Consider the following 27,946-nt stretch of genomic DNA (forward strand, 5'->3'; position numbering starts at 1 on the left):
CCCCTCCCGCCCGCTGCCCCCCGCCTCAGCCCCAGCGTTCTTGAAGACCCTCTCAGCTCATCCCGCGGCCTCCGGCCACCACCCTCATCCCAGACGATGAGCTGTGGAGAAGAGCAGGTTCTTTCCCATTATTTTTTGGTTTTTGTCTGGTTTTTCTTCTTCTCGTACTTACACAGCTCCGCAGGGGGGTGGTTTTCTCGCCTCTGACTGAAAACGAGGTGTCTGAGGGGAAACGATTTGAATAACGAGGTGGTGTGAGGAGAGATTCTCACCCCCGAGAAGGCACGGGCGGTTTCTCTGGGCCAGCGCTCTGTGACAGGCCAAGAGCCGGCTTTGCTTCACATAAATGGTGGTGGTCTGTGGAAACACTGATTTTCTCACTCTCATTTCTGAGCAAGTACCTGTAAATTAAAAAACCAACCCCATAGTCACCTCCTGGGAGATGTTTGTATGTGTTCTGCAGGGCATAACAGTGTCTTTAATTTGAAGAGCATAATACTAGTTGTCATTTAAATTCTATATTCATAATACTGCCAAGAAAGATGTAATACTCCTTGGCTAGGGCTATTTTTTACAAGTAAATGTTAAGAATTTGACCTTTTTGCCAGAAGAAAAGCCCCTGACTTGAACCAGTAGGAGACAGGAGGCATTAATACAGATTAGAAACTGAAAGTTCAGAAGTGTTTTACATGGCTTTGTTTTCATGTGCGTTGTGAAACTGACATGAAACTTGGCAATAAGTACTCATATTGTACCAAGATGAAGAAATTGTGTTCCCTGAGCTAGACGGTTTCTATAATAAGTAGCCAAGCAAGCCCTCTGGCTGCTCCCTCTTACCAAACTGAAGCATTTTTAAAATCCACCGTATTTCCAACAAAAATAGTTACAATGACAACATTCAAGCAAAGGAAAATGCACACTCTGAAGCCAGAGAATTTGAATGCCTTTGTGGCAGCAGACTGAAAAATAATAGGACACAGTGATCTTCCCACCTGGAATACTCAGAATGTGTTTAAATTTTAAAACATTGCTTAGATATACCAAAATCAGTTTTAATCCCTCTGATTTTAATAGCAACAAATTTCATATAAGTATGTTTAAATTAGCTTATTAGGCTAAATTAATTCTAATTTAGCTGTATTAACACTTAATTTCGTAAGTGAGCTTAATTACATCTGTGTGAGTTTGAAGGTAATTATAAGAAAAGCTGAGGCTCCTATTTGACATGTTAAAGCCTTATAACAGAGAGAACAAAACCAAGAACATAGCACATACCACATCAGCTAGAGTACGAACTTTTCTACCTTCAAGAAGGGTTTGCCAATAGCATCACAAGCAACACAAGTTATGACTTTACTTAACATTTACAGCTCAAGAAAAAGCTTCTAAAAGGGCTCAAACCTCGCCTTTTGAAAAAATAGTTTAATCTATTGGCTTCCTACCTTTTTTCCCCCACTGTGTTCTAGAGGCATTGCTATTGAAGCCTTAAGTGAGACAAGGTACATATCAGCTTGCAGCACTAATGACAAAACAGTGGTATTTTTAACACCTCCTTTGAGCATCCTCATTTTATTTTGCTTGTCTAACTTGATTAACACAGTATTAATGTTTACTCACTCATTTACTGATGAAAGAAGTAAAGACTTTTTCTCAAGTACTGATGCTACTTCTCTATTCCTTCCTGGTCAAGGCTGTATTGGCCCTTCAAGGTCTTAATTTGAAGGCTCACCCTGCTACTGATTGGAGGATGTCCCTTTAAAAGTCATGGTGGAAGGTCAGAGTAATTCAAGGTTGAAGACTAGAGCATGGAGGTGAGGTTGTTTTCAGGGAGGCTGGTTGCCTTTCCTTTTTTATTTTCCTGTTGGTTTTGCTTGGCATTTTATAGTGATAGAATTGGGATGTCATACAGCTGAGCTTGTTTTTGTGCCTTAATTAAATGTTTTTAAAAGATTTTTTGATGTTTGCTTTTTCTTAATCAACCTTTCAGTGAATGGAGTTTAAATCTTAAACTGTTTCTACTTGCTCTAAAATGTAATTTTTTTCTTATTATGTAGAATTATAGTGCTAAACCAATATGACACTTTCTATACCTACGTATCACTTGTAAAGACTGCTTAACTTTTAACATTTCCTAGTTATTTGAGTAATTTTACCCAAAAGAGAGTAGGCAAGAGGCAGTAAAGCTGTTTTTAGAATCCTGTGTTGTTTGTGCAGTGACTTGTAATGGATTAAATTCTAAAATCATCTTCACAAATGCCTACTGCCTTTTGAGGCACAAGAACAGAGAGTCATGTGGTATCCACAAACTTCTACTTTATCTGTGGAAGCAGGCTTGAAGATCTGGAGAAGCTTGAGGCATAAGACATAATTTGTCCAGTTCAGTTTTACATCTATTGAACTAGAGGGATTCCAGTTATTCTACCTTAGGGGCCGCACTGGAAGTTTCCCAGCTGGTGTATTTTTGGTTTATTGTGTTGCTCTTGCTCTAAGCAGCTGTGCTTTGCCTGAGTGCTAATGGATACTATAGTTTTCCAACTAGCTGTCACTTACCCAAGTTCTGTATACTTAGTCTGCATGCTTTGAGTGTGAGTAAAATATCTCTGTACCTTCAGTACTTTTTTCCATGTGCTTCTAATGTAGGAAGACCTATAATCCAGTGTATTTTTCTGTTTTCTTATTGCTTATCCAAGTTCCAAATCATTTACACTTTTCTGTGCTGCTGTGATTCAGCTAATGTATAGCTTTAAAAGTGAAAGGTGGACCACAAAGACACTAGTATTTAACATCCTTTCTTTTAAAGAAATGCAGTAGCTCTATGAGGTGGTTGAATCTGGCATATGTCCTTCTGATTAAAAATGTGTTAATTTCTTTAATACCTGCTACTTTTCACAGGTATAATGTCAGGTGTTATTTTAATACTTCACTTAAAACTCTACTAAATGCGACTCACTCTTGTGTTGCTGTAAGGTCTTCCTAACAGTTGAGAGAAAACTTTGAGGACCTGTGTAGTATGGACAGTATGTTTTTAAAGCTATGGCAGGCTCCAATAGGGCAGAATTTTTGTCAAAGTTTGAAGCTACATTTCTTTCTGGAAATCATTAGTGTTTCTTTCACCTGTGATAACCAAAGTACAGACTCAAATGGAGTTCCTTATGTGGATAAAGGGATTTGTATTTCAGGAGTGTCATTGTATGCTTACTTGCAAAAGGTGGAAAAGGATGTAGAGAAGCAACATAACGTTTTCTGTCTGGCCTGGGATTGATATTGCTAGTTTAGAGTCATTAAATAGTAGAAATTCACATTCATATTTTAGTGTGTCTCACTTGATGTAGAGGTGGTCTGTGTATGAATCTTAGGGCTCTCAAGATGCTCATTTAAATTATAAATGTCTCTACAAAGCTTACTAAAACACGCTACCTTCCCAGAGTGAGAAATGCTACAGCAGGCCAACCATTCCTTGTTTTCAGAGCTATCCAAAACCAGTGAAGTTAACAGACTGGCAGCATTAAAAAGGCAGGTGACAGATTTTGGCTGGCTTTCAGGGAAGCATGAAGGAAACATCCATTTTTACAATAAAAATACAGCTTCCAATATCAACCTTGCCTTAAACACTCTTGTTCTATACCTCAGTTGCTTCCTTGTGGTATTCTTCACTTCTGTTGGGGCACATCTGTGACTGTTAATCCTGTTTTTCCAGACCTTGTCACTCAATCGCACTGAACAGAACAAGCTGTTCTGCTGGCATAGTCTGTGCTGGTCTTTGTTCCTCTCTTGCCCTGTTTATTGCTTGATAGACCTCTTGCTTTTCTTTGCCTGGAAGCTTTTGCTTTTGTTGATTGTACTGTACTCACTTCTTTGTGCTTGAAATTTAACTACATCTGGCTATGTGTGTACAAGCCATCTTTATTTTCTCTGCATTTACATCAAGAATATATACCACCTAGTGGCGTTCCAGTCGACTTGCACTTTAGTTTACACTATTTCTGGTGGTCAGAGAAGCCTAGAAGTCTTTAAGTGATCTGAATGCTTAAATTTTCTATATTCTGAAAATACCAATATTGCTGCTGTTGTGCTCTCTAAATTTATGAATTGGCTTTTTAGGTTGCCTGGGTGTGGATAAGCACAGGCATGTAATATCAGCCCACAGTAGAGACAAATACTAGTGAAAAATCTTGTAAATCTGCATATCAGACTCAATATAGTCACAATGACTGAAAAAGTGGCTCTTAAGTGTTTAGGCAGGGAAATTCTTGTGTGTAGAAGCCCTAGTGAACCATGGAAGGAAAAAATACTTCCAGTTTTTTCTCATCAGAGTCTAAAGCAGCCTTGAAACCAGCCAGCCCCAAGTGATACCAGTATGGCCAATTGCTGTCATGTTAATGGGAACAAGGTCTCTATTATCAAGTTTCTGTGCTATTCTAGTTTGTCCTTAGAAGCAGGAGACAGTGTGCTATGTGTTATGGCTTAAACTTACAGTTTGTCTGGGGGAGACTGAGACAGTTGAGCTGCTGGGGTTACTGGTCATTTAATAGCTCTGAATTTTAAGGAAAAAAAAGGCATTTTTTTACAGGTAAAACAAAGAATTGGCTGAACAACCAAGATATTTACTTAGCTTGTGCTTGAAATTTCCTGGGGTATAAGACTCTTAAAACTCAAGCACTTAAGTATTCTTGCTGCTTTGCTTCCTTCTGGTTTATGTTATTCTTTCTAACTTAGACTCAAGGTCCTTCAGAGTCCTGGATTTCTACAGCTTGGGGAATTTGAAGCAGTAGCAGGTTTTGTTTGTAAAAATCTAATTTTTCACAACCAAAAGCACTGTCCAAGCTTACCAATGGAATTTTCCTCTACTCACAAATGTCTCGTGGTTTGCTTGTCATTCTTGTCAGAGTTCATTGCTTGCCAGTTATACTGCATGCAAGCTCCTTTGCTAGGACAAGTGCTTCTTTTCCTATAGCTATGGAGAGCTTCTCAGTACCACTTTATTTTAGCTAGTCTTAGATACTTAGCTTCCATATGCAAGCTCCAAGTGGCCTTCCCAAATTCACATATGACTGACTTTAGCAAAAAGGTAACCAGCATATCTGATCGGCAGAGTAATGGTGTCAGGTCAGTAAAGTCAGTTCACTACCTCCTGATCACAGGCTGTGGAACCTAAGATGTTTTTCTCCATCTACAGAACAGATGGCCTCTGTCGAAGACTGAATAGACATGCTTCACTTGAACATTGCCCTCTCCAGAACTTGACAGCTACTGATGTCTTCAGTCCATCAGGTAAGTTATATATGATTTAGTAGCCATTACCTGTGTACTATTCCTAATAACTGACTAAAATGAATCTGTGTCAATTACACCAACAGTGACACAGCAATAAAGATAAGGGCCATTTAAATTTGGATAAATTTAGATTTATCAACTGGCATGTGATGGTATCCCTTGCAAGCTAGAGTAGATCTGGTAGGACTGCCTTTGTAAACTGATTCAAACACTATAGGATTGGGTCCAGAAAATGGCTGACCACAAGTTTCTTAGCTGAAATAATCACTTAGCTTCAACACAAGTATTTATTTTGAGAGAGGATATTGGCAATACTCTGTGGAAGGGGAAGTGTGTTAAGAATAGTGTTTAATTATTCTTTTGGCTGCCCACTACTTACATAGTGATAGGCTGGCTCTGAGGGTGAAATAGTATGGAGAAAGCATCTGGTGTCTGTACTAGTGCTGCTTCGAACTTCAAACAACTGCAACAATCAAAACAGCTTGAGGTGCTGTATAGATGGGGTAGGCATACTCTGTGAAACCAGTAGTAACTGTGGTTTTGTTAGTAGCATCTTAAAACTAAAATCAGGCTTGACAGCTAGGAGGCAATATATAATAACCTGAACCTCTTCTCTTATGAGCATGTTCATTTGTCTTGTAAAAATGCTTTCAATAATTCTTACCACTAGCTGGTGCTAGGGTACAGTTCATGATGTGCAGTCATGGTGCTTCTGCAGTACTAGCCTGCAGTGTGAAGTCTTTCATTTTAGTGTTCTGCTTGTGTATTTCTTTATACATTGCTTCTTGTCAGGTGCATCAGATCTTAAGTCGTTCTTGTGGTGATTAAGTTTTCTGCATGAAATGCAAGCATGCTTTACTTCTCAGATACTTTAGTACTTTCCACTCATACAGTCAAGCATGCTTATTGTGGAAGTAAGCTAATTATTAATCATGACTAGATGAGCTGGAGAAAGCCATCAGGAAAACTGTTTTCAAGGAATAACTTCATAGTTCTGGAGTTAAACATTTACATTTCAGTGCTTGTAAGTTTAAATGAACAGCTGGCAAGGTTTGCTCCCCTGGGAGTTGTGGTTAATAGCAATATATGTTTTCATAATCTCATTAATATTATCTCTTACACAGAGGCAGATCTTAGTGCTGGGAGTAGTTTCCTCAGGCGAAGTCCAGCTCTAGATCACAGAAGTAACTTTATGCAGCAACTTACCCTATGTAAATTTTTCCACTACATTACTGATAAAGCAAAGACTGCCTGTTGAAGCTGTCTTTTCTATACAACTTGCCTTTAAGGGCTGGTGGTTTAGGTTAGTTTCTTGTATCACCAGTTTCTAAAGCTATGTCTAAGACTTAAGTCTCACTGTGTAAATGGCTTGTATGAGTATAGGCAGGGAAACACTGACAGTTCTGCAAATGGCTGTCCCTTATTTCTTAGTGCATCTTTATTGCATCAGGGCTAAGTGCACAGGAGAGAAATTCCTTCCAGAAGGAAGCTAGTGTGTGTTTTGCTCTGTGCAGTTATTGCTGTTTACTCAATTTATGTGGGATGTCTTGCAAAATGGTAGACAGGAAATGAGGAAGAGCTGACATTCCCATCTCTTTTCCCCTGAGTACACCTGCTGAAGCTGCTAATTCCTTCCTGCACAGGATGAATCAAAAATGTTGCAAGGCAAAATATCTACTGGACTCTAAAGGAATGTGTTATTTGAGGATAATGTGGTTGAGAAAAGCAGGAAATGGAGTTGCTTCCCAGCTCAAATGAGACATGCAATACTAATTTCCTAAGGCAAACATCAGTACATTTAAAATTGCTTTGTTAAAAACATTTAGTCATTTCAGTGGTAAGGAGGAAGGGCGTTAAGGACTCGGGTTCATCCACTTCTAGTCAATTATTTAACTCACTTGCTGGTCAGTGTTGCCTTTAAGTTGTTACCAGATGGCAGTCTTATTGTACGGAAAATTAAAGGGCTTATGTAGTACAGAAAAATCAATTTTCTTAAAACATTAATAGTTTCCTGTTCTGCACAAGAGAAAAAGAGGGCTTCTCTGAAGACCAGGACAGATTTTTTCCTACCATTTTTCCCCTCAAAAACCAGAGGGAGCTTCTTTTTTTTGCCTGGGTCTTACTTGAATTGTTGCTGCACTGCATCAGTATTGGTCTTAGTGTGCTCTCTTTCCTATTCAAGATAAGGTTGCAATTACTTCAGTTACTTTTTGCTGCTGCAATGTCTTCCTAGATTATGTTCTGTTAGGAAAACTAAACATGGTTTGTACCAGTGTTGCTGTACCATTTCGGAAGAAAAATAGTCCAGTTCTAAATAAGCTGCAGAGCACGGAAGGTTGAAGTTTTCTTTATGGAACTTAATTATAATTAATGATGCTTTCAGGAAAGTAAGCCATGAAAAATCCTTTGTTCCCTTTTCATTTTGCTAAGGTAGATTTAGCATTGCGGAGGAGAGAGGTGCAAAAACTTGTTGTAAACTATATTTCTTAACTAAAAGCAGTTCTTCATTTGCAGATAAGTGCATCCTGGGGTTTGTATAACTATAAACACAAAAAAGCTCTTCATGTGCATCATGAAGTGTTACAAGACTACACTTGATTGTGGTCTGTGCTTTGTGTCAAAAGCCAGGAAATACTCAGCAGAAATCATCAAATCCATCTGACTTTCTAATGGGCTATAGTTATTATATTGTGGGAAGTTTGCTAATGAGTACAGCTGTAGTCTAACAGAACCAGCACATGGCTCAGTAACGTGTATCTGGAGAAGCTGCACCTTTCTGGCAGGATACTTCAGTATTGGTACAGTTTGCTGGAAAGTGTGGAGGACCCTGTAGAAATCTTTCAAAAGCCAATTTTTTTGAAAGCTGTGTTCTCATTACATCAGAGTTTTGTTTGAGGTTTATCTTCTGAATTTCTAGATTAAGGAAAAAGTAAGCTTAAAAGGAAATGATTCTTTCTGGAAGAATCTGTATGTGAACACTTACTGATTCAACGCTTGCTGTAGAGGGAAGATATGACTTCAGGTGCTTGGAAGAACAATTCTTTTCTGCCTCTCTGTTCCAGTCAATATTCTTTTATTTCAACTTGGATAGAACTTGCAGTGGTGCCTTCTTTATCCTTTGAAGAACCTATTTCAGAAGAGTTTAAAGGCAATTGTGGAAAGGAATATCCAGTCATGTCCTCGGTCATATCCAGTGCATTCAAGTGAACTTCAAAGCTTAATGTTTGGTAATTCTAGAGATCCTGGTTGCACACAAAAATAAGGACATTGTAGGTCTATGCAGTGGAACACTAGTACTGCAAGAGCAGCCCAGGATGAATTGAGTAGTTTCTTATCCTTGTATTTGTGCTGAGGGATCCCAGAGGACACTTAGATCTATGATTCTCTGTTAACCTGAAGCATAGCCTGGGAAAAGATTAGAACCCCTGTATGCCTGACCCTGGCCAAAAGTGTTTGAGACAAACTTCTAATCTGTCAGAACAAAACATTTTTTTCTCCTGATACAAGTTTTATCTCACTGCTGATGTAACTTGACATCTGAAATGGCCCCCACAGGTGGGCAAGTCCTTTGTTTTATTTCAGTTCATTCTGGAAATGTGAATGAAAATCGAATATTTATTGAAGACAACGTTCTGCAGTTCTCTACTTTTGCTTCCCCTTCCATTTTCCACTTTTCTTTTTGTGGATGGCACTGTTTGGTTTCGGGTCTGAGCTCTCAGTCATCCTTGCCAGCTGCTTTCTGGAAATGGAACACAACCTTGAAAATGCATGGAATGTGCAGCACTCCTTGCCTGCTAAGACCCTTGCCAGTTTAGCGCTTACCAGAGTCTGAAAATGTGACTTCTCCAGCCTGGAAGAGCCTTCCAAGCTACATGATTGAATGGGGACCTTTGTGTTGCTGTCCAACTGTTTGTTGCAGAGCAGGGGGAGCTGTGGGTTTGGTCCAGTGCCTAAATCCACAAGGCTTGGACAAAGACACATAGCTGGTGTGATGCTGGGTTTATTTATACATAAATGCCTCCATGCTGCAGCTGTGAGAAATATACAAAGCCCTAATTCAACCTTCTCATTATGGCACCTAGTGTTAAGTTACATATCCACTACTACCTTCTGTATCCATCAGTAGTTGCTTAACAAAAGTAGATGCTGAGAACTTCACTATTATTAATGTTTTAGGATTAAAAAGACGGCTGGAAAAGGATGACTGGTTAATCTGATGCCTTATTTAGGAAGGTAAGTATAAATAGGTATAACAAATGTCTTCAGACGTGGTGTAGGCCAGTTAAGACTTAAGCTTTTGAGTTGCAGCAGTTCAGTAGCACCTACAGTGCAAAACTTCAGGTGGTGGAGGAGATGTTTTTAAATGGAATGATTTTTGACCAAAAAGCACCAGAGCATATTTCTGACCTGAGATTTGTTGTTGGTAGATTCAGTAAGTTTTTCTTCGTATTGTTACTGTCTGATATTAAATAATATTAAGGATCACACTACAAAAAGCTATAATGGTACATCACTTCATCTGAACTAATATGGACCTGTGACAGGACTAATGGTTAAAGATTCCTGGGTTGGTGGCTCTTCCTTTACCTGTGGTTATAACCCTTGTCAAGTCACATAATTTATCATCCTCTCCTGAACTGGAGGTACTTGCCATCCTCATGTGAATGATACATCAGTGCTTTTGAGTTTGACAAATGTTAATGTGCAGGTTGTACTTAACTTTAATGAAATAATATGTGGTTAGGATACTTTCAATAGTGTATTGCAGGTGCTCTTAAAATAGTTTAAAAGCAATTACTGAATGTTTTAATTGGTATTTAACTATAAATGAACACTTTGAAAGTTGATTGGAGTAACAATCTCTGTGATTCTTCTGGTTCATACTTAATTATTGCTAATTTTATTGATTTATTCTTCTGACATTTTCTGATCTTTTAGTAGAAACATGTCTAGATGAATTCCTGTAAGAATTGCTGTATGGATGCCTAGAAGTATTATAAATATTGATGCACAAAGTCACTGCTTTCATAGTATACTGATGTGTATCTACCACACAGACACAAACACAAGGGGAAAGCTGTGTTTATGATACTTTTTAGTGACATCTGGCATTCTCACAGGAAGCCTGGTGCCTGCTTGTCTGTTCGGGAGAGCCACATTTATGACTCCAAGCCAAGCTACAAAAGGGAACATTACTGTTACTAACTATAAAGGAATGAATGTGATCAGGAGTAATGGCTTTAAGTTAAAAGCAAGCGTTGATATATTGACTGTTGTTCCCTGTGAATAAAAATCAGACCTGGCCAGCTGTTGAAAGTATGGAGCTGTTGTTTCCTCGTGTGTCCTCATGCATAGGAAGCCTCCTGACCTTGGGCCTTGATTCTGCAAGCATGTGTACTGATCATTCATTTCAGCTTACAGAAGTATTTGCCCTAGGCTAATGTGCTGTGTGACTTCTTGCAAAGCAGAAAAGATGGAATCTTCCACACAGATTCTACCAAAAAAATAGCTTATGTTTAAGCTACCTTTGAAGTCCTGAACTAGTAGCGAGAAGATAGATCACACCAGTCAATAAAAGCTCAGTCACAGAAGGCTGCAGTAGTTTGCATATGAAATATAAACCTCTGCATGGATTTTTAGTCAGTATTTCTAGAATGCTTGTATTGTGAAGTTAAATTCCTCAGTAGCAGAAGAAACTGGTGACATCTGTGCTCTTCCCCCCAGTGGCTGAATAATTCATAATTCCATGAGGCATGTGTTTGGTCAGACACAGAGTGCATATTACAGAGTAGTTTCCAGTACAGACAAGAAATTGTTAAATCCGGAGTAACAGAAATTCCTATTCTTTTATGTTGCCATGATAAGAAAAAGCTGTAATCTTCCTGCTCTTGTATGAGTTTACGTGCGTTTTTAGCTAATTCATATACATAAACAAGCAAATAGAACAGTTGTGTGAAACTTCATCATAATTTTCTTTCAAAAACCAGTGGTATGTATGGACACCTGAAAAAAAGATACTAATACTGAACTAATCTGGTCCCCTTTAAGTATCGTAACCTAAAAGTACAGGCGCAGAGGATACTAATGTGGAAAGTTAAACTTTTTCTAGCCAAGTTCAGTCTTCAACTGAACTGAGTCACAGGAAGTGGATGGTGATTAAGGTGTGTGTGAATTGTATTTCAGGGATGGGACCTCATGTGTTCATCTGTAAGACTTCAGACATGCTTTCTTGGAAGATAACTCATTTGATGTACCAGAACTTTCAAAAATGAAAGTTTACCCTTGCTGCATGACTTTGTTACATGAGTAATGCTGCAGAATGCAGTGAGTCAGAGGTAAAAGAATTACTGCTGCTGAAGTTAAACAGCTGCCTTTACAAAACCAAGTTAAACTGAGGTCCTGTGGCTTTCATAGAGGTTGTGAAAACTTTTCAACCTATTTCAAGCTTACTTTGGGCCTTGAATTTTGTGCTTTAAAAATGCCCAATACCAACTTGTGTTAGTAAAGGACTGACTTAAGATAATACACTAGATTTAAACTTGTTTCAAAGTTTTTATATAGTGCATTCATTGTACAGTGGTATCATTAATTTGTCCCTTTAGTTTTATGCAGCTTTTGAGTGTAAGCAGAAATGAGCCACACAAGTTTCAAAATCATTTGGGAAAATTGAGGGAAGTTGAAAACATTTTATCATTTTTTAAGAGAAAATAAAGAAACACTGTAAAATAAGACAGTTCACATTATAATTTTTATTTCCAAAGCTTGAAATGATAGTTCAAGGCACATGAATGAAACAGAAAAGCACATGTAGTTAAGTTGACATGTATAGCAATTATTGACCATATGGATTATCATGATTTTTACACCAAACACTTAAGTGCCTTAAAGGTTAGAAAACATGTTGCCTATCACTTGACATACAAAGCCTTTGCTCTGAACTGCCTGAATTCAGGTACTGCAGCACTAAATACGCCACAGAAAAGTTGTGGACTCCAGAGATGCTTTATACCTTACTAACATTCTGCTCTGGTGTTGCACATATGTTTTCAAACAACACACCAACTATACAGTTAGAAAGAAAAAATGGCATATGCTAATTCAAAAGCTTCTACATATCAGCTATAAAGTGGGTTGAGTAACTGGTTAAAGTGACCCATCAAAACTGGGTATTTTCCAAGCACCCTTTAATTCAGGATGTGTATTTCAATCCCTGCATGTCTCTGCAACAGGAGAAGACAGGAAATTCCTGGTGCAGCAGTCAGAAGAGCAAGCTTTCAGTTGGTAGGTCAGTTCCAGCTGGGCCTACCATGTTTTGCCACATAATGTAAATATCAAAAGCAGAAAATCTGTATCAATAGTGGAAAGATTAAGCTTCCACTATCTATCTTCTAAATAACTGGTTCTCTCTGAAGCCAATTCCTCCTTTTAGATACATCATTTGGTAGATAAACATGCCACAAGCACTTAACCAGCCAAAACCACTTAAGATTCTGGAGACTTTTTTTTTCATCAAGCTAGGATATATCTATTAACTGCAAATCACATTTCGGATGTAAATCTCATTGCTGCTGAGTTTTTCTTACTGTATAATCATTCTCTTGTTCTAGTGAACTCCTGATTAGTAAAAGCCTTATGAAATATTCCATACTCTGTAGTCTGGGGCAGTGGGAGTCCTTAGAGTTGTGTGGGATCCCCATAGATCTGGAATTCTTCAACCGTATTTTCCATGGATCATCTTCTCACACAGATACAGGAATAGTCTTTAGTTCTTATAAGAAGCACTTTTATTTTTCTGGTGTAGAATGGCATGGCTGTGTGTTTCAACCATTTTCAGGGCCTGTAGAACAGAAACCCAGATGTTTTATGTTCATGCTTACCCAAATGTTATGTGATCTTTTCTCCCTCCTCTTGTATGTCTGATTTCACTTTCCAGTTCATATTTTGCTTTCTCCTAATGCTGTATCAATAGTAGTTGTTAAATGTAGTGTGGTTTTCTTACTAGTTTGGAGTTTATAAGCACTTCAGATTTACATGGCACCAGTGAATCTTGTTGATACCAAAACAGCTTCTACAAATGTCCAGAGTAATAAGATAAAGATCAATTGTGTTCACATGTTATCCAGCACTTCCAGAAGTTAGTCCTGTAATACTTCATAGTGGATTTTGCCTCTGTGCAATGGAGTAATCCAAAACCCATGCACCTGATGACTATTATAACTGCACACAGTGTCTGACTAACTTCTCTGAAGTATGTAAGTGGGTTTAGATCACGCACCTCACATTGGCACTGTGGGGTCATGAAACAGGTTATTGTGTCAAGACAGCATGAGAAATTTCCAAAGCAGTCTCTGTGACCCTGCTCAGAGGATGGTGCTTGTTTGAAAAGCCTGAGTAACAATTTACTTACGAGTACCTGCCTGACATCTTCCTTACAACAGCGATGATGATTCCTGCAAGGATTCCAACTGCAACTATGACTCCAATAATTATTCCAACCAGTGCAATTGTTTCCAGACCACCTGAAAGAAAATTGGGAATGTTAGCATGCTTCTTATGGAGACCACTGGTAGGAGGCTACTGATTGAAATGACACTGTTCTGCTGCATCCCACTCCTTGGGGAAAGTTCCCTTATCTTGTGAACTCTGAAGTAGGTTGGGTAAGTTTAGGAGGCTTTTTGTAACCTATGAGAGTGCCTTTGGGCTGGAGGACTCTGTAGAGATGTGGCCATGGAGACAGCAATGGGGTGAAACAGAGGAGGCATTTCAGGGGGCAGCTCGTGGCTCCTCCCAGGACTTCTATTTAAGAATAGCATGGGCATCACTGGTGGCTTTTTGAAGGGTGTCACCTGGCAGTTAAGTTCTCCCTTGTTCTTATAAGGGATACTTCTGTTCAGTACCTTTTTCAGTTTTCTCTGGCTCCCCACTCAGTCTGCCTGTAAAGCCAAAGAGAGAACAATTATTTAATTACTTGCTCAGCTTTGTATGGAGTTTTCCATCCCAATTTTTAGTGCTGTATTCAAGGAAAACTTACCCACTTATCCAAGGGAAAAGTTTATCAAACTTTTACTGCAGAGGTTTGAGGGTTGTGTAATAGCTTGTTCTTTTGATTGGAAGTGAGCAACTGAGAAGTTTGAGAGAATGAATGCAATGAGCTCTCCGAAGTAGTAGAAATTAAAATCAAAGGGCCTCATTGATCTGATATATACTAGTGAATCTTAAGTGTGATCACATCAAGATCAATAAGGATATACCTGGTATAAAATGAAGATGAAAGTCAGATTTTAATTGAGATGGATTTATGCTGATATGCTGACAGCAAGGCAGAACTTTATTTGCTGAACTACTCTTTGTTAATAAAGGCTTTTTGTTAGTGTGAAAGATCCTGAAGTTCCTTACCTAGTCTTTTGTGTCTGGAAGATTGTACAAAATCTGATTAGTACACTTCTCTAATCCTGGAATTTGTAACTGAGAACTCATCAGAAACAGATGAAGCACAAATGCTACTTTGAATTCGTTACAAGTATGTAATCCCTAATCTTTCACCTATCCTTTAGGAAACATCTGAAAATTCTATATAAAATTTAAATCTGCTGAACAGTTTATTATTTAATGCTAAGCTGAGAAGTCTACACTCAGCAGAGATAAGCAGGGTGGGAAAGGAGATAAAAGCATGTACAATTTTTAAACAAACGTGTCTGACTTATTGAGGGATATAAAACTGCTGTAGAAAATGAAAGCTTCAAAAGGAAGCTAGCCAAAGAGAGAAGTGTTTGCTCATAGCTGCTGTCAAGAGGTAGTTGGCTTGGCATACTCTAGGGAGAAGCAGTGAACAATATACATACTAGAGGACTTTGTAGACACACAACTGCCACCAGATCTGATTTGACTATCTGTTTCAAAGCAAAGCCTATATGCTAAAAAGAAACTGACTTGCAATGGGGTTGACAGATGCCATTCATGTGAATTGAGTATATCGCTAATATATTCTGATAGGGGAACCTGATGTATCTGTGAAGCTGACTGACTTTAAGTATTTCTAATCAGATTTTGAGTTTGTACTTGAGGTAGAGTCCACTCTGAGCATCTGTTGGCAACAGCTACTACCATTCACATTAAATGAAGAACGGTTTTTTGAGTCTTCTTGGGCACTGTTCTGAATTTGCATTTGGCTATCAGAAAGTTGGTCTGGAAACAAAACCACCTCTTCTCGTAATCGTTCATCTGACCACTTTAAAGTGAGATTCATTAAACTTACAACAGTCATTGCTAGTGTTATATGGCTGGAATATCAGAGCAGAAATTACGATGCTTGTGTTCTCTTCCTTTTTACTGGTATGAGAGTGAACTGCAAGAACAACCACTGGTGAACGAAATGAACTCATTCCTTTTGTCAGTGTACATTTGTGATGAAGTTAGGATGCAGAGTGATTATTAAGGAGTAATTTTAGCAATCACCTTTCAGCAGTGCTTCCTTTGAGACAACCTTCAACTTAGTATTTGAATTTTCCAGGTATTGTTTAGTAGGTGGCGTTAGAACTTTGACATAATGAAACAAATGAAAGAATTTACCATCAGCATTTTCTGTGTTGACTTTGTAACCAGTAGAATTATCACTGTCTTCAGCCTGGGCAAATGCACTTTCTGTGGTCATCAGTTGTCCAAACTGCAAGAGATTGGTGACACTCTGGAGTCTTGTGGGCAACTACAAGAATTTGGGGGGAAAAAGAGGGAAAAGAAAACCTCAGTACATTTAGTCTGTGTGTACGAAATAAGCATTTTTAAATCTCTTGGACTGCCAGGTAGAGGATTTCTTAGCTATCGTATGTCATCTCTGACTTGTGTACAGTGACAGGAAAAGTAAGCTGATTTGTCTTCCCAGCCAGAGGCTCTCAAGATGGGATGACCCCTCAGTAGCACTATGGAAGGCATAGGGCAGTACTGCAGAATACTGCAGACCTGCCTTTTTTCATTGTTTTTCTTTTTTTACAGTTTCTCAGTTTGGTTTCACTGAAGCTAATGAAAAGATACTGAATTAGAGGTAAAAATGACAATGCATAAGCAGTTATGAATGCTTTTTACAACACAGAACTATTGCCAAAGTGTTTTCAACTTTGTCATCTTCACCCTGATTGCTTGCAAAGCAAAGGCATTGGTGTTAGAGCTCGTATGTAAGAACTCAAGATTATTCTATATAATGATTATTGAAAATCTCAGACAGAAGACAATACCAGAAATACAAGATCAGGGTACCCTAAAGGAACCTCTGTTCAGAACGATACTCACCAGGGTTGGTAATTCGTCAAGTTCTGTGTCATTTCTGAAATCTGTTGTTGTACTTTCTTCTCCCTCTAGAACTGAGCTTGCTGAATAAAATTTTAAGGAAATGAGTTAGCATTTTACTTGGTAGTCAGATGTCCTGCCTACACTGACGTGGAAATTGTGTTAAACATGAGATCTGAGTAGTGTTCCATCTCCCCTTCCCTGTGCACATACGTTTGCAAAATTACTTGGATTACCTTTGAATTATGCATAACTCTTGTGCAAAGCTGTAGGATAAAGAGCTGAAATTCACATGACTTAACTCTGGCACAACCTTGAAGCTTACTGGTTACTAAAGACTTTGTCCAAGAAAAAATTTCTTGAAGGAAAAAACTTTCCCCTTCCCTCTGGATAGATGCAACTGCTCCAGATCTCAAGTTAAGCATTTTATGTATTTGATAAATTACTTCAAGCATCTTCCACTTTCTAAAATAATAAGAGCTTTCTCTCATCTTTCAGCTCAGTCCCAGTTACAACCTTTATTTTTAGAACTATCATTAATGTTTATGGGTATAGATACAGTTTAGAAAATATTCCCACACAAATCTGTTCAGAGATTTTTTTCTAAGTTGCAAACCTTACTTGCTGAATATTGCTGAATAGGGATTTTTTATGTAACAATGTAAGGTCTCCCTTTTCATTCTAGACCTATCTATGTCACCTGTGTTCTTTGGTATAACAGACACTTAAATTCTGACCTGCACAATACTTTCTTTACAAATACTTCTGACTTCACCAGTAGGAAAAATAAGATGGAACAAGGTAGAACATGAAAGATGGATATATGAAGACAACTGGTAATATCAATGTTAAACATAAGTATCATTTAAGTTTCTTGCCAATTCATATAACTCTGACCATACACAGTATGATGCTACTGCAGTGATTCAAATTCTGCATCTAACATTAATTTCAGCAATTGGAGCAAAAGTTTGTCCAAACATTTTGAAATCAAGTTTGTATTTTTTTTTTCAGCCTAACGCTAAGTTCTTGCCAGGAAATACTGCACTGGTGGCTGAAGGTTAAAATAAAAATGTTGTTTCAAATGAAAAAGCCAATATTTAATTTTGAAACAAGTAACAAAATTGCACTGGGCTCTTTAAAGGAAACTTTTCATACAGAGGATGAATGATTCGACATTGGAAAAAAGCAGTCTCTGGTTTTGCTTGAAACTCTCATCTAAATTCTACTGGAAACTTGCAACTATTTTTCTTTGCTCCCAAAACTCGTTTTTGAACCAAACTAACACTTTTTCATCCATCTCTAGCATTGTAAGACTGAGAGCTTTGTCCCATTGCCAGAAGCCCAAACACTGATCTAAACTTAGACTTCTAATTCCATGTTTACTCAAGTAAACAGAATTTTATAAACCCAAAGGCAGATACACTTTCATTTGAAGAGCCAAAAGGGTGTGCGAGTAGTACTTGAGACACAAAGAGATGAAGAAAGTATATTCATATTATGCCAACATGAGGTCTAATTAAGCCAGTCAGTCTCCCAGAAAATCACCTTCTAATCCATGGAAAGACAAGAACAGGCCAGGGTAAGTTATTTTTACTGACTAGCTTAGAAATAGGATGTTTTGGTCATTTTTGATTGAAATGCCCCAGGGGAGCAGCCTTGAATATTCTTCTGTTGAGATAGCATAGAGGGGCCTGACTTAAGCGTGTTGCTTTAGCCACCTTCTACATATTAGGGCATTTTAAGATACTGCACTACTTTATAATATTTTTGTGAATGTCTTTAAAGTACAATATTGGGATTATCCTCTGTAAATGTTAAATGTAAAGAAAGAAATAGCAATAGAGCTCAACATGAATTGCGTATGGATCAGTTTAGTTTGTAATCCTGGTTGGAAATGAAAAAACATCCCTCATTTGCCAGTTGCAAAATAAACCCAGATGGAGAGAACCAATTGCCAAAGGAAAAACCCGAAGTAGAAATTTAACTTTGTGTATTAACAAGCAGCTTCTCTGAATATACTCTTGGTGTGACAGTAGCTTTCAGCCCTGAAGAGTTAGCTGGCAGTGAAGGCAGTGTCACACAACAAAAGTGGAAAGAATTAGTTTGTCACAAAGAAACATGAAATAATTATTCTTTGTGTCATAAAGTTATTGCAGATTCTTGGCAGCAAGTGAGATGTAGAAAATCTCTTTCAGTGCATTTGCCCTCTGTGTACAGTGATTGACAAAAGGAGGTTGCCCAGATTAATCTGGCCTAATTTTAGGTTCTTAAAGGGGCCTAAATAAAATGTCTGCTTGCTCTTATCTCCTTTCATAGTCTGCAGGGAAAGATAAATCTAGAAGGTAATTCAGCTCACCTGAGATTTGGGTCACCCTAGGTAATGCTGCTTCTCCTTTACTGTAAAGGGAAACTAGAATACTGTGGCACACCTATTACATGCCTCAAGCTCACTGATTTCTGTCATTGTGAAGGTCTTGTCCCAGTCCTGTCCAATCCACTTAATACTCTGCCCAAGCTGAGCTCCAGGATTTGCTGGGTTATAGTCCCTGGACTGTATTTCCAGGTTTGTTTTTCTGGACAGACAGTGGGGGTGGTAGTTAAGCAGACACTACTAACCACCAAAAGACAGACTGGGATGTAATTTATCAGTATACTACATCTGTAAGAAGAAATATTTGATACCAGGCAACTCTTTGTCAGGGAAAGTTGTAGTAAAGTAAAAAGTATTTAAATGGAATTGAGAGAAACTACTGGACTTGAAATGTCTTTCCCTGTACCCACTACAAGACACGTATACCACTGACATCAAAGAGACCGTAAATAGGATGCAAGGGTGTATGTGCTTTAGTTATTTGTTGGTTTTGGCTGATGTGGGTGAGTGTAGCAAGAGCCATAGGGTTAAGTAGTGCTTCTGCATATGTTCTTGATGTGATCTTAGAGGAGGCTGTAAATAAAAACATTGCCTCAGTGCTGTGATTGTCTCCAACCAGCGCTATGGCCTCTTCTGTTTGCAGCTATGTGTTGCTGCAGATGTGAATGAATCATTGCATTTCTTTCTGCCAGAGTTCCAGCTGGGTGTGTTTCAGTTCAAAGTCCTCAGCAGCTATCAGCCTGCAGCTTCTCACACCAGGAGAAAATGGGATGCCTTTAAAAGTTTAATGCTGCTTTGAAACCATCCCGTGGTTAAGCATCCTATGACCCACTTAGGGGAAGATGAGCTCACTGCTCATTGTTATGCATGGAGTGACAGTTCACTAGAAAAACCTTTTAGGGGTGCTTTCAAAGCACAGTGATTGTGAGTGGTAAAACTGTTGTTCATTAGCATTTCTTTCAGGTATCTCCAAAACTAACAAAGATACTTCTGAAGATGGATGTTGTAGGATCTTGTTTCTTCCCTGGCAGCCTGAATAAACCCAGCCACTAGTAGGCAAAGGCAGTTATAAGTCTGTATTTTAGTTTAGTCCTTGAAACAGGAAGCCCTCAAAATAGAATGTTTCCATCTCTGTGATAAGAGACCAGTAGATAAAAACGGGTAACCTTAAAGGATTCCCTCTAGCAAGAACTGAAATAACCTTTATTGCTCATTGCCCCTCTGCTCCTATTAAAATAAAAGCAGCTTCAGTTATTTATAACAGCTAAAAAAAAATCAGCAGGTGAACTGTCAAACTTTGTAAAGCTTTGATCTTAGAATTCAATTTTATTTTTATGTGTATCTTATTGATATCATATTTTATCCTATCCAGCTGTGCCAAATGTGTGCTTTGGGGAATGCTGCTCTAGAGAAGCAAGGGAAAGAATTTAGTGGGATAGGTCACTTGAGAGATACCACTCTTCTATTTGAGATACTACTGAGCTAACATCTGGACTTGACTGGTGTTTTTCAGTATCTGCTTCCTGAATTGTTACAGGCCAAGTGGTGGTTGAAGGACTGTGTATGTACATGTGTGGTGGCTGTCCTGTTTTGCCCAAATTTTATTTAGCAATTATGTCCTGGTAAAGGAATTCCCTTTCTGAGGAAGTATTCTTCACTCACAGATTTGAGTAAAGTGGGTCTTAAAGTCAGTGTCTTGTTACTGGAATCAGTTCAGCTCTAGTTCAATAGAAACTTTTATTAATGGTCGTGGAAGCTGAACAAAACTGTGTGAATTGATAAGGTATCTGCTCGCAGAATACATAATGTGTCAGCAGCACCTCTGTGATTTTCAAAACCAGTTTTGTCCGTTATTTTGCTTCATCCTCAATTTAAATATATTCCACCGTCGGGTCCAAAGCCAACCTCATCAGCCCAACCTTCTCTGAAAAGAGTTTTCCATTATTTCTCTATAGTTGCTTAAGTATTTTCTGGGATTTATAAAAGCATATAGTTGTCTTTGTGTGTGTGAAATAGTTTCACACTGCCAAGTACAGGCTGCAGAACTTTTTGGACTTTGAAAATTTGAGGGTTTGAGGAATATAATATAGTTTATCCTGAGTTTTAGCTTCTGTATTTTGAGCTTTTGGACAGTTAAAATCTTCAGGCTCTAGAAAGGAAGTTCTTAATGGGAACTGAAATTCTCATTTGTACCTCTGGTTGCATCATTATTCATGACATCTGCAGTACTCTGAGCACTTTGCACCCTTACTCTCTCTGGGGCCACAGCACCGGCATATTTTGTGTTAATTCCTTCTGGTAGTTGGACTAATGTATTGTGCCATAATAAAGAAATGCCCTGGCATATGCTTAAGTGTCTAGGCTTCCTGTTCAGGAGAAAGTAGGTACTGTCTTTCTGAATCCTGCAGTGCTTACTGCAGTTTCCTTTCACAAAGAATGACAGCTGTGCTTTACGTAAAGAAGGAAGCTGGATGACAAAATACCATGATCTTGTATCTGCCAGTTGAAAAGCGGCTGTGATGCACAAGAAAGGATTTAGTTTAGCCTTCTTCAGAGTATGGCTGCCTTTGTTCAGGTATTCCACGTAGCTCCTCATGACAGTGTTTTGCTGAATTGTCAGAAACATTTCCTTTGGTCACCACACCCTACTACAGATGGTTTCTATTGCTATGACTGGCTTAGCCAAAGGAACAAAACCGGAGTTGAAATCTACAGTGCCAAGTGGCGAAGAACTACCCTGCTGCTTCTGAAGGAAATCACATGGCTTCTGAATGTTACAATATTCTACACAGCCATATATGATACCCACAGAAAAGCAAAATAAGGTATATTTTAACTGGGCAGATATAGAGGAAAATAGCACTTGAAGAGCAGTGATGTGTATATGACCTACAACCAAAGCTATGAAACAAAGCCACAGGAGGAAACGGTGGTAACTTACTAAGCTTTTTCTTGTGCATGATAAAATTGACCACAGAGTTGTGGGCACTGAGAAGAAAGAGAATATTTGATTCCATTATGGGATATTCCTTGGAGAACTAGAGGTGAATCTTCTAAGATATGTTTTAATACTGTTGCTGTGTCAGTCTCTGATTTCTTCTCTGGTAAATATGCTGAATTCAGAGTTATCCCATGAATGTGGGATAAAACCACTTTCTTATTGATATTTTCTGCCCCATGACCCTGCTGCCCTGTTTGAGGTCTTACTAGCAACTTTGGTGTTTCCTCTGAGCAGTAAGGGTTTGACAGGGGCAACAAGACTGAACTTGTGATCAAAACGTCTCTTCTGCATCTTTCTTTAAGTGGCATCTAAAACTGGAGCGCTGCATTGCTCACAAGGAGCATTGCAGCTAAGAAAAGGAGGAAAGTATAAAACTATGTAAAAACTTTGTGTAATGGATCAGCAAATCTGAGGCTGTGTGCAGCAGAAAGCAGACAATCTGTGTGCAAATATTGGTATATTTAAATGCAGATGAAAAGAATTAGGAAATTACCTCTAAGATAGTAATAAACTAATATTTTTCCTCTGAATCACTTCCTTTCCCAAACTGAGACTATAACCATGTGCCCTTTCACAGCTGCCTTGATGAAGGTTATTAACTCCTTGTGTCTGCCAGCAGAACTGTTTGCATGATGTTTTCTTAACTCACTTGTTTGGAATATGCATACTAAACTGAAAACTGCTCAGGCTTTCACTTTGTTCACACAACGCTTTTTGGTTAGCTGCTTTATATTGCCACACTGTAAGCAAGATACATTCAAATATGTTTAGTCTGACTTTGATACTAACTAATAACATACTAGCTAATATTTGGATGGGTTTCAGAGTCATAAAAACACTTTAATATGTGTTTGGAATTAAGTACGTCCCCTTTACAGATTTAGCAGTATCTCATATACTACTAAAGCTCTCCTAAGAGAATATGTATTTGCCTGAAATGGTGTACACAGCTGAATTGTGCCCTCACAAAGGAATATTCTGATGCAGTTTATGCTGGATGTAGTGTCTGTAATCAACAAATACAAAGATGGAAAAAAAGTACATGAGGAAGTCATAAAGCAGTGTGAGAATGTGCTCAGCATCAGCTTCTATTTGCTTTGAGGTCTTTGGCTGAGCTTCTGAGACAGCGAGTTGGAAATCAATAGTAAATTTATCTCGTTTCTCATTTGTTTCTCTGTAGAACATCCCAGTGTACCTATACTCCCAATCCTTCATGTCTTTCTGAAATGCTCTGCAGCACATTGTGCCCCACACAGCTATAGGAGCTTTGCTGAAGCATGAATTCAAGCTGAGGGTATGGTGTGTGCACACACCACTTGCAGGAAGCCCTTTTGGAGGATGCCTTGTCTGCAGCATTGATCAGGATACAGTGAACAGTAGGACCTGGCAGCATTTGGGTTCCATCCTTTAGTCCCTGACCACATCCAGACAAAAAGCAAACAAACCAACAAAAACAAACGTGCAACTGAGACACACCATGTGTTAGGGCTGGGCAAACAGTAGTTTTTGTGGTCTGCATGGGTGTATGGCTTACCTCATATGACATGAGGAAGAAACACTGTCTGCTTCTCTCAGAGCCCAACAGCCTGCATGCTGTGGGTTATCCTTCCTTTACTGGCTTTTTGTTTTCTATTAAGACAAGCTTGATGTTCTAAGCTGCTGGTTTCTGCAGATGATTTTCAAGTTCTAGATCTAAATGCATCAGTTCAGTGGAAACCAGATCTAAATGCATCAGTTCAGTGGAAACCAGATCTAAACGCATCAGTTCAGTGGAAACTGTTGAATTACAGGAGCTTAGAACCTGGGTGCCTTTTTTTCAGTATTCACTGTGCAGCCTGAGTTAAAGTAAGCTTTTAAATATGAGTCTTTTGCTTGTAAAGTTACACAGATTCAGAAACTATCTTTTGTGATAGGATGGGCAAGCCTCTCTGAAGCCTCTCTGCTTTCCCAGTGGAGAGAGCAAATTTTACCTGTTCTCTGCTGGCCTCTTATCAAGATACTGCAAAACAGTCACTAATTTACAGACCTACTAATTGAGATCCATTAAGATGTTTTTCTCCTCTTCATGTTGATTAAGTTTTGGGTATTGGACATGTAGAGCTAGATTAATCTCATGCTAATGCAGTTTACCAGAGGCCTGTGTGGGGACACATGCGCAAGTGTGCATCAGTCGTGATGGAGCCAGATGCAGGGTCATGCTTACTGAGTACAAAACTGACTCTTCTGAGTCACATGTGGCTATTCTTTTGGTGGTTCATTTTGTGTGTTACCAGCAGTTACCCAGTTTGATGTTCAGAAATGTTTGGAGTTGCCTGACTTTTTTGTTTAGTTTTGCTGCTGAACTGGCAACAGAGTTTGGGTAAACCAAGATCCATTTGAAGCAATCCTTTCCTGTTATTTTGTCAATTCTGGTCTTCATGATTTTGAAAAGCATAAAATGGTTTTTTAGTCTTTCATATTTGACTGTAAACTTCAATTTCCTTTCTTACCATATAAACACTTTTCATCTGAATTACCCTATGTGCTTACTTATAGTCCAACAGAAATGTAATGTAGCGTGACCTAGTATAAACCTGTTTAATTGAGGCTTGCATAAGGAGGTATAATCTAATCTTTGCCTTTAGGTAAGATCAGGCATGTGGACAGTTGATGCAACTCAAGTGACATGTGGTAACTTGTTAAACAATCATGTTAGGTTTTGTTCATGTTATGTGACAGCCAATAGAGTCGTCTCCTTCCCTCCAATGATACCTGCACCAGGGGAAAGGTTTTGGACCGGGAAATGTCACCTCCATAAAGCACTTGTGCTTTTAATTGTTTGATTAATGCTGTGCCCAGAAAGAATCAGGTTAAATTCATTTGGTCTGATCCTGTGTGCAAAGATTTGCCTAAGTTCTTATGCGCTGAACAGGATCACAGGACAAAAATTACTTGCTAATCATTGGATAGGAAATATTTAGCCTATAAGTATAATAATCTAAAGATTCATTAGCTTGTATAAAGTGCTCAGGGCTGTCTGTGCTTGTAAGAACAAGAAAATAGTTGGCTGTTTCAGTGAGGATTTAAACCATGAATGGATAACACAAATAGAGTGTTATCCATCAGCAGATACTGATGAAACTACTCAGATTGTGGATCCCCTACTTGAAGGGTGAAAAATTCTATGCATAAAACTAGCTGAATTCAGTTTATTTGGCAGTTCAAGGAGGAATTTGGAACCAATAATAATCTTTTTGGAAATACATTTCCTGATTGAAACAAACCTGCTTTTCTTGAGTCAGTCTCAATCCATAAAAGAGTGTCCAAATATAAGGATGGTTGTAGATTTGTTTACAGCCTCATCAAGGTTAGGAGGTATCAGAATCGAATAAGGGGGCTTTTTTCCTCTAAAACCCTCAGGCCAAATTGTCTACCCCAGAGGTTCAGGTATCTGAATATACCCACTCCACTGAGTATTATACAAGCCTAAAAAACTTTTCCATCTTCACTGTCAGTGCAGGCACAGATTGCCCAAGGTGGAATTGTCATTCTAAGTCTGGTCTAACTTGTAATTGCTAATGGTTATCAGTAAACAGCACTGATACACATGCTAAATAATAGGGACTTGCTTATTTTATATCTGGAGTCTATTTTCCTGGTGTGTCCTTTGGAGGTTATCTGAAATGACTTGTTCCAAATGAAATCATAAAACCTAAAGAGACACAGAAAGCCTTAAACACTGTGAACTGTGTTCTAGATCCAACTGTGTTCAATGCAGACTATATCAGAAACAGAGGCAGAATTTTGCACGGAGGAAATACTTGAATATTCTGGCTGGCAGGGTTTCAACCTGAGCATTGCTGGGCTCCTTCTCTCAGGGTTGAAAGAAAGAAAATACGCTTAAAAATTCCTCAAAAGCCCAAAGATGAAAGACCTTTTCCTGTAATTCTGGTATCTTAGAAACTGCTGAAGAGAATTCTATGAAATTGGGATGGTTTTTCCTCTTTTCTCATGGCTTTAAGCTTTGGTCCATGTAAAACTGATGCTTTTTCAGGTAAGCCAGCTGGGTGAGCCTAGAAGCGAATAGTTGGGACTTGCCTAATTTCTGTGGACTTTACATTTTCTGTGAAATTTTGAAGTGCAACTCCAATCCTCCAGCCTCGCGTTCTGACATCCAGTCCAGAGCATCTGGAATTACCGTTAGAATCTCAAGCCAACATCCACACATCCTGTATATTGATATAGCTCCATTATTCCAGCAGAATGATATCAATAGCCACCAAGCCAAAATCAGGTCACACCATTCAGTTAGGGTCCCTAGATCCAAGTCAGACAAGTAGATTTGTGCTTTGGAAGACAAGCAGGTTGAGTCTCTGATTATTGTTTTCAGAGCACTAGGACTTGGGACATGTTTAATAGCAACAGCAGCTGTATTTTACCACTACACGCATACTTTCTGTTTGCACATACCTCATACATCAGGCACGTTGCCTGATGGCCAATTCATTCATAAAGAGTGCGTTTTTGAATGCAAAATTCCTGGAATCAAGTACTGCTCAGGGTAATTCTGATTTACTGTTAATCAGACTCTTCTTTAGCTGTAAAACGACTTAATCTGTTTTATCTTGAAGTGTATATTTTATTTTTCTTAAAAAGTTATAAATAGTTTGCCAAATAAACTTTCTGAGAAGATACATAATGCTGTTCAAATCTGTCTTGGGTAATAATTCTTCCTGGTTTCCCTCATTTGTACACATTGCTTATGGCTAAGTTAGTCTTAGCAAAACCCTGCGTAAGGCTCAAATTCTAAGCTGTTGTAATGCCTCAAAGTACAGAAGCTAAACTCTTGAACGGAAAGATTTACAAGTTACTGTCACAGAGTTTCACCACCTAAATGTCACTTACCACTAAATTATTACTTGCAGTTGTCTTTGTGTATATACAGTGAAACTACAAACATTCCAAGGGCTGCTGATGTGCCTTCCCTGTCTGCTTGTGCCCTTCTTCCTTTACACAGACACACAGAAAATGCTTTTCTAATAGAGCGTAACTCATCTGAAAACTTCGGATGTGTTTCTTTCCCAATTACAGCCATAATAGATGCCCAGGAGTCGCTTAAGGATTCAAAAGAAAGTTTCATAAACAGGACAGAGCAACTATATTGGCTATGAGTAAACACACAAACTGTTACATTACAAGAAATAACTGGAAATCACTGTAACCAATGTTTCTTCTTACCTTCTTCAGCAAGTGCTATGAAAGGCACGCTCCCTAGAACGAAGATGAAGAATTGAACTTTGATCATAATAAACATCTTTGATCTGCTTGGAGAATAGTTTTCCAATCCTGAGACCAGATGGATTCAAATTTGGATCAATTTTTTGGAGAATTGAGATCACAAAAAGAAATTGCTGCAAAAAAGACTTTGGTATTCCAAATATTCCTTTAACTGCTGTAGTCTAGAGGGGGAAGGTTTTCCCAGATGATAACTATACAACTAAAGAAAGCTGAGTGGAGTCAGCATTATTTGCGTTAGCCAAGGGGTGGGAGTATGCCTAAGGTGGTCCCCAAAGAAGAGCCAGGCCCGCCCTCTGCACTCTGTTTGGTCAGTACTAAAATGATGATCTCAGCCCAGGTTTAAAGTTACAGGAGCTATTGTGGCTTTCAGAAGACTCTTATTTAGTAAAGAGGGAAGGGGTATTTAGGCAGAGGGAGGTGTTCAGAGAGTTCTCTCCCTTCTGCAAACTGTCCTTAAGAAATATTTAAGGAACAACACTAAGGACATTTTTCCTGTTATTTCCAGCAGGGAACTGATGGTTTTGTTCATTTCAAAGCGAGTCCCCATGTTTATCTGAGCAAGTGTGGTAGTGAATGTGCAGTTAGGGAGACTGAAATAGTTTTAGGACAGGATGTTTAATTCTGCAGTAAATACCGTCTGAATTTTTCTGCATGTTGAGTCTCTCTTGTGTCCTCAGGTGACATCCTAGCTGTCTTCCAGCAGCAATCTCTGCCCACAGGCTTGCTGTGCTTGGTGGCCT

The 27,946-nt window shown here is 38.7% G+C and overlaps 1 protein-coding gene across 1 annotated transcript; it reads right to left on the bottom strand.

Moving 5' to 3' along the window:
- Positions 1-13,677: 13,677 nt before the first annotated feature.
- Positions 13,678-27,222, bottom strand: PDPN (podoplanin). The gene is made up of 5 exons (XM_010009890.1): positions 27,147-27,222; positions 16,558-16,637; positions 15,844-15,976; positions 14,172-14,207; positions 13,678-13,793 (listed from the first exon to the last, which is right to left on the bottom strand). The coding sequence occupies exons 1-5, from the start codon at positions 27,220-27,222 to the stop codon at positions 13,678-13,680; spliced, it is 441 nt and encodes a 146-aa protein (XP_010008192.1).
- Between the last annotated feature and the right edge of the window lie 724 nt (positions 27,223-27,946).

Source organism: Nestor notabilis, unplaced genomic scaffold, assembly GCF_000696875.1.
Source record: "Nestor notabilis isolate BGI_N333 unplaced genomic scaffold, ASM69687v1 scaffold10962, whole genome shotgun sequence".
NCBI classification, from domain to species: domain Eukaryota; kingdom Metazoa; phylum Chordata; class Aves; order Psittaciformes; family Psittacidae; genus Nestor; species Nestor notabilis.

Bases quoted from the DNA above. Each gene is read 5' to 3' on its own strand.
- PDPN (XM_010009890.1), bottom strand. From the start codon at position 27,222: ATGTTTATTATGATCAAAGTTCAATTCTTCATCTTCGTTCTAGGGAGC. The intron at 16,638-27,146 runs GTAAGAAGAAAC...AATTTTATTCAG, and splicing joins CATAGCACTTGCTGAAGAAG to CAAGCTCAGTTCTAGAGGGA. The intron at 15,977-16,557 runs GTGAGTATCGTT...AAATTCTTGTAG, and splicing joins TTGACGAATTACCAACCCTG to TTGCCCACAAGACTCCAGAG.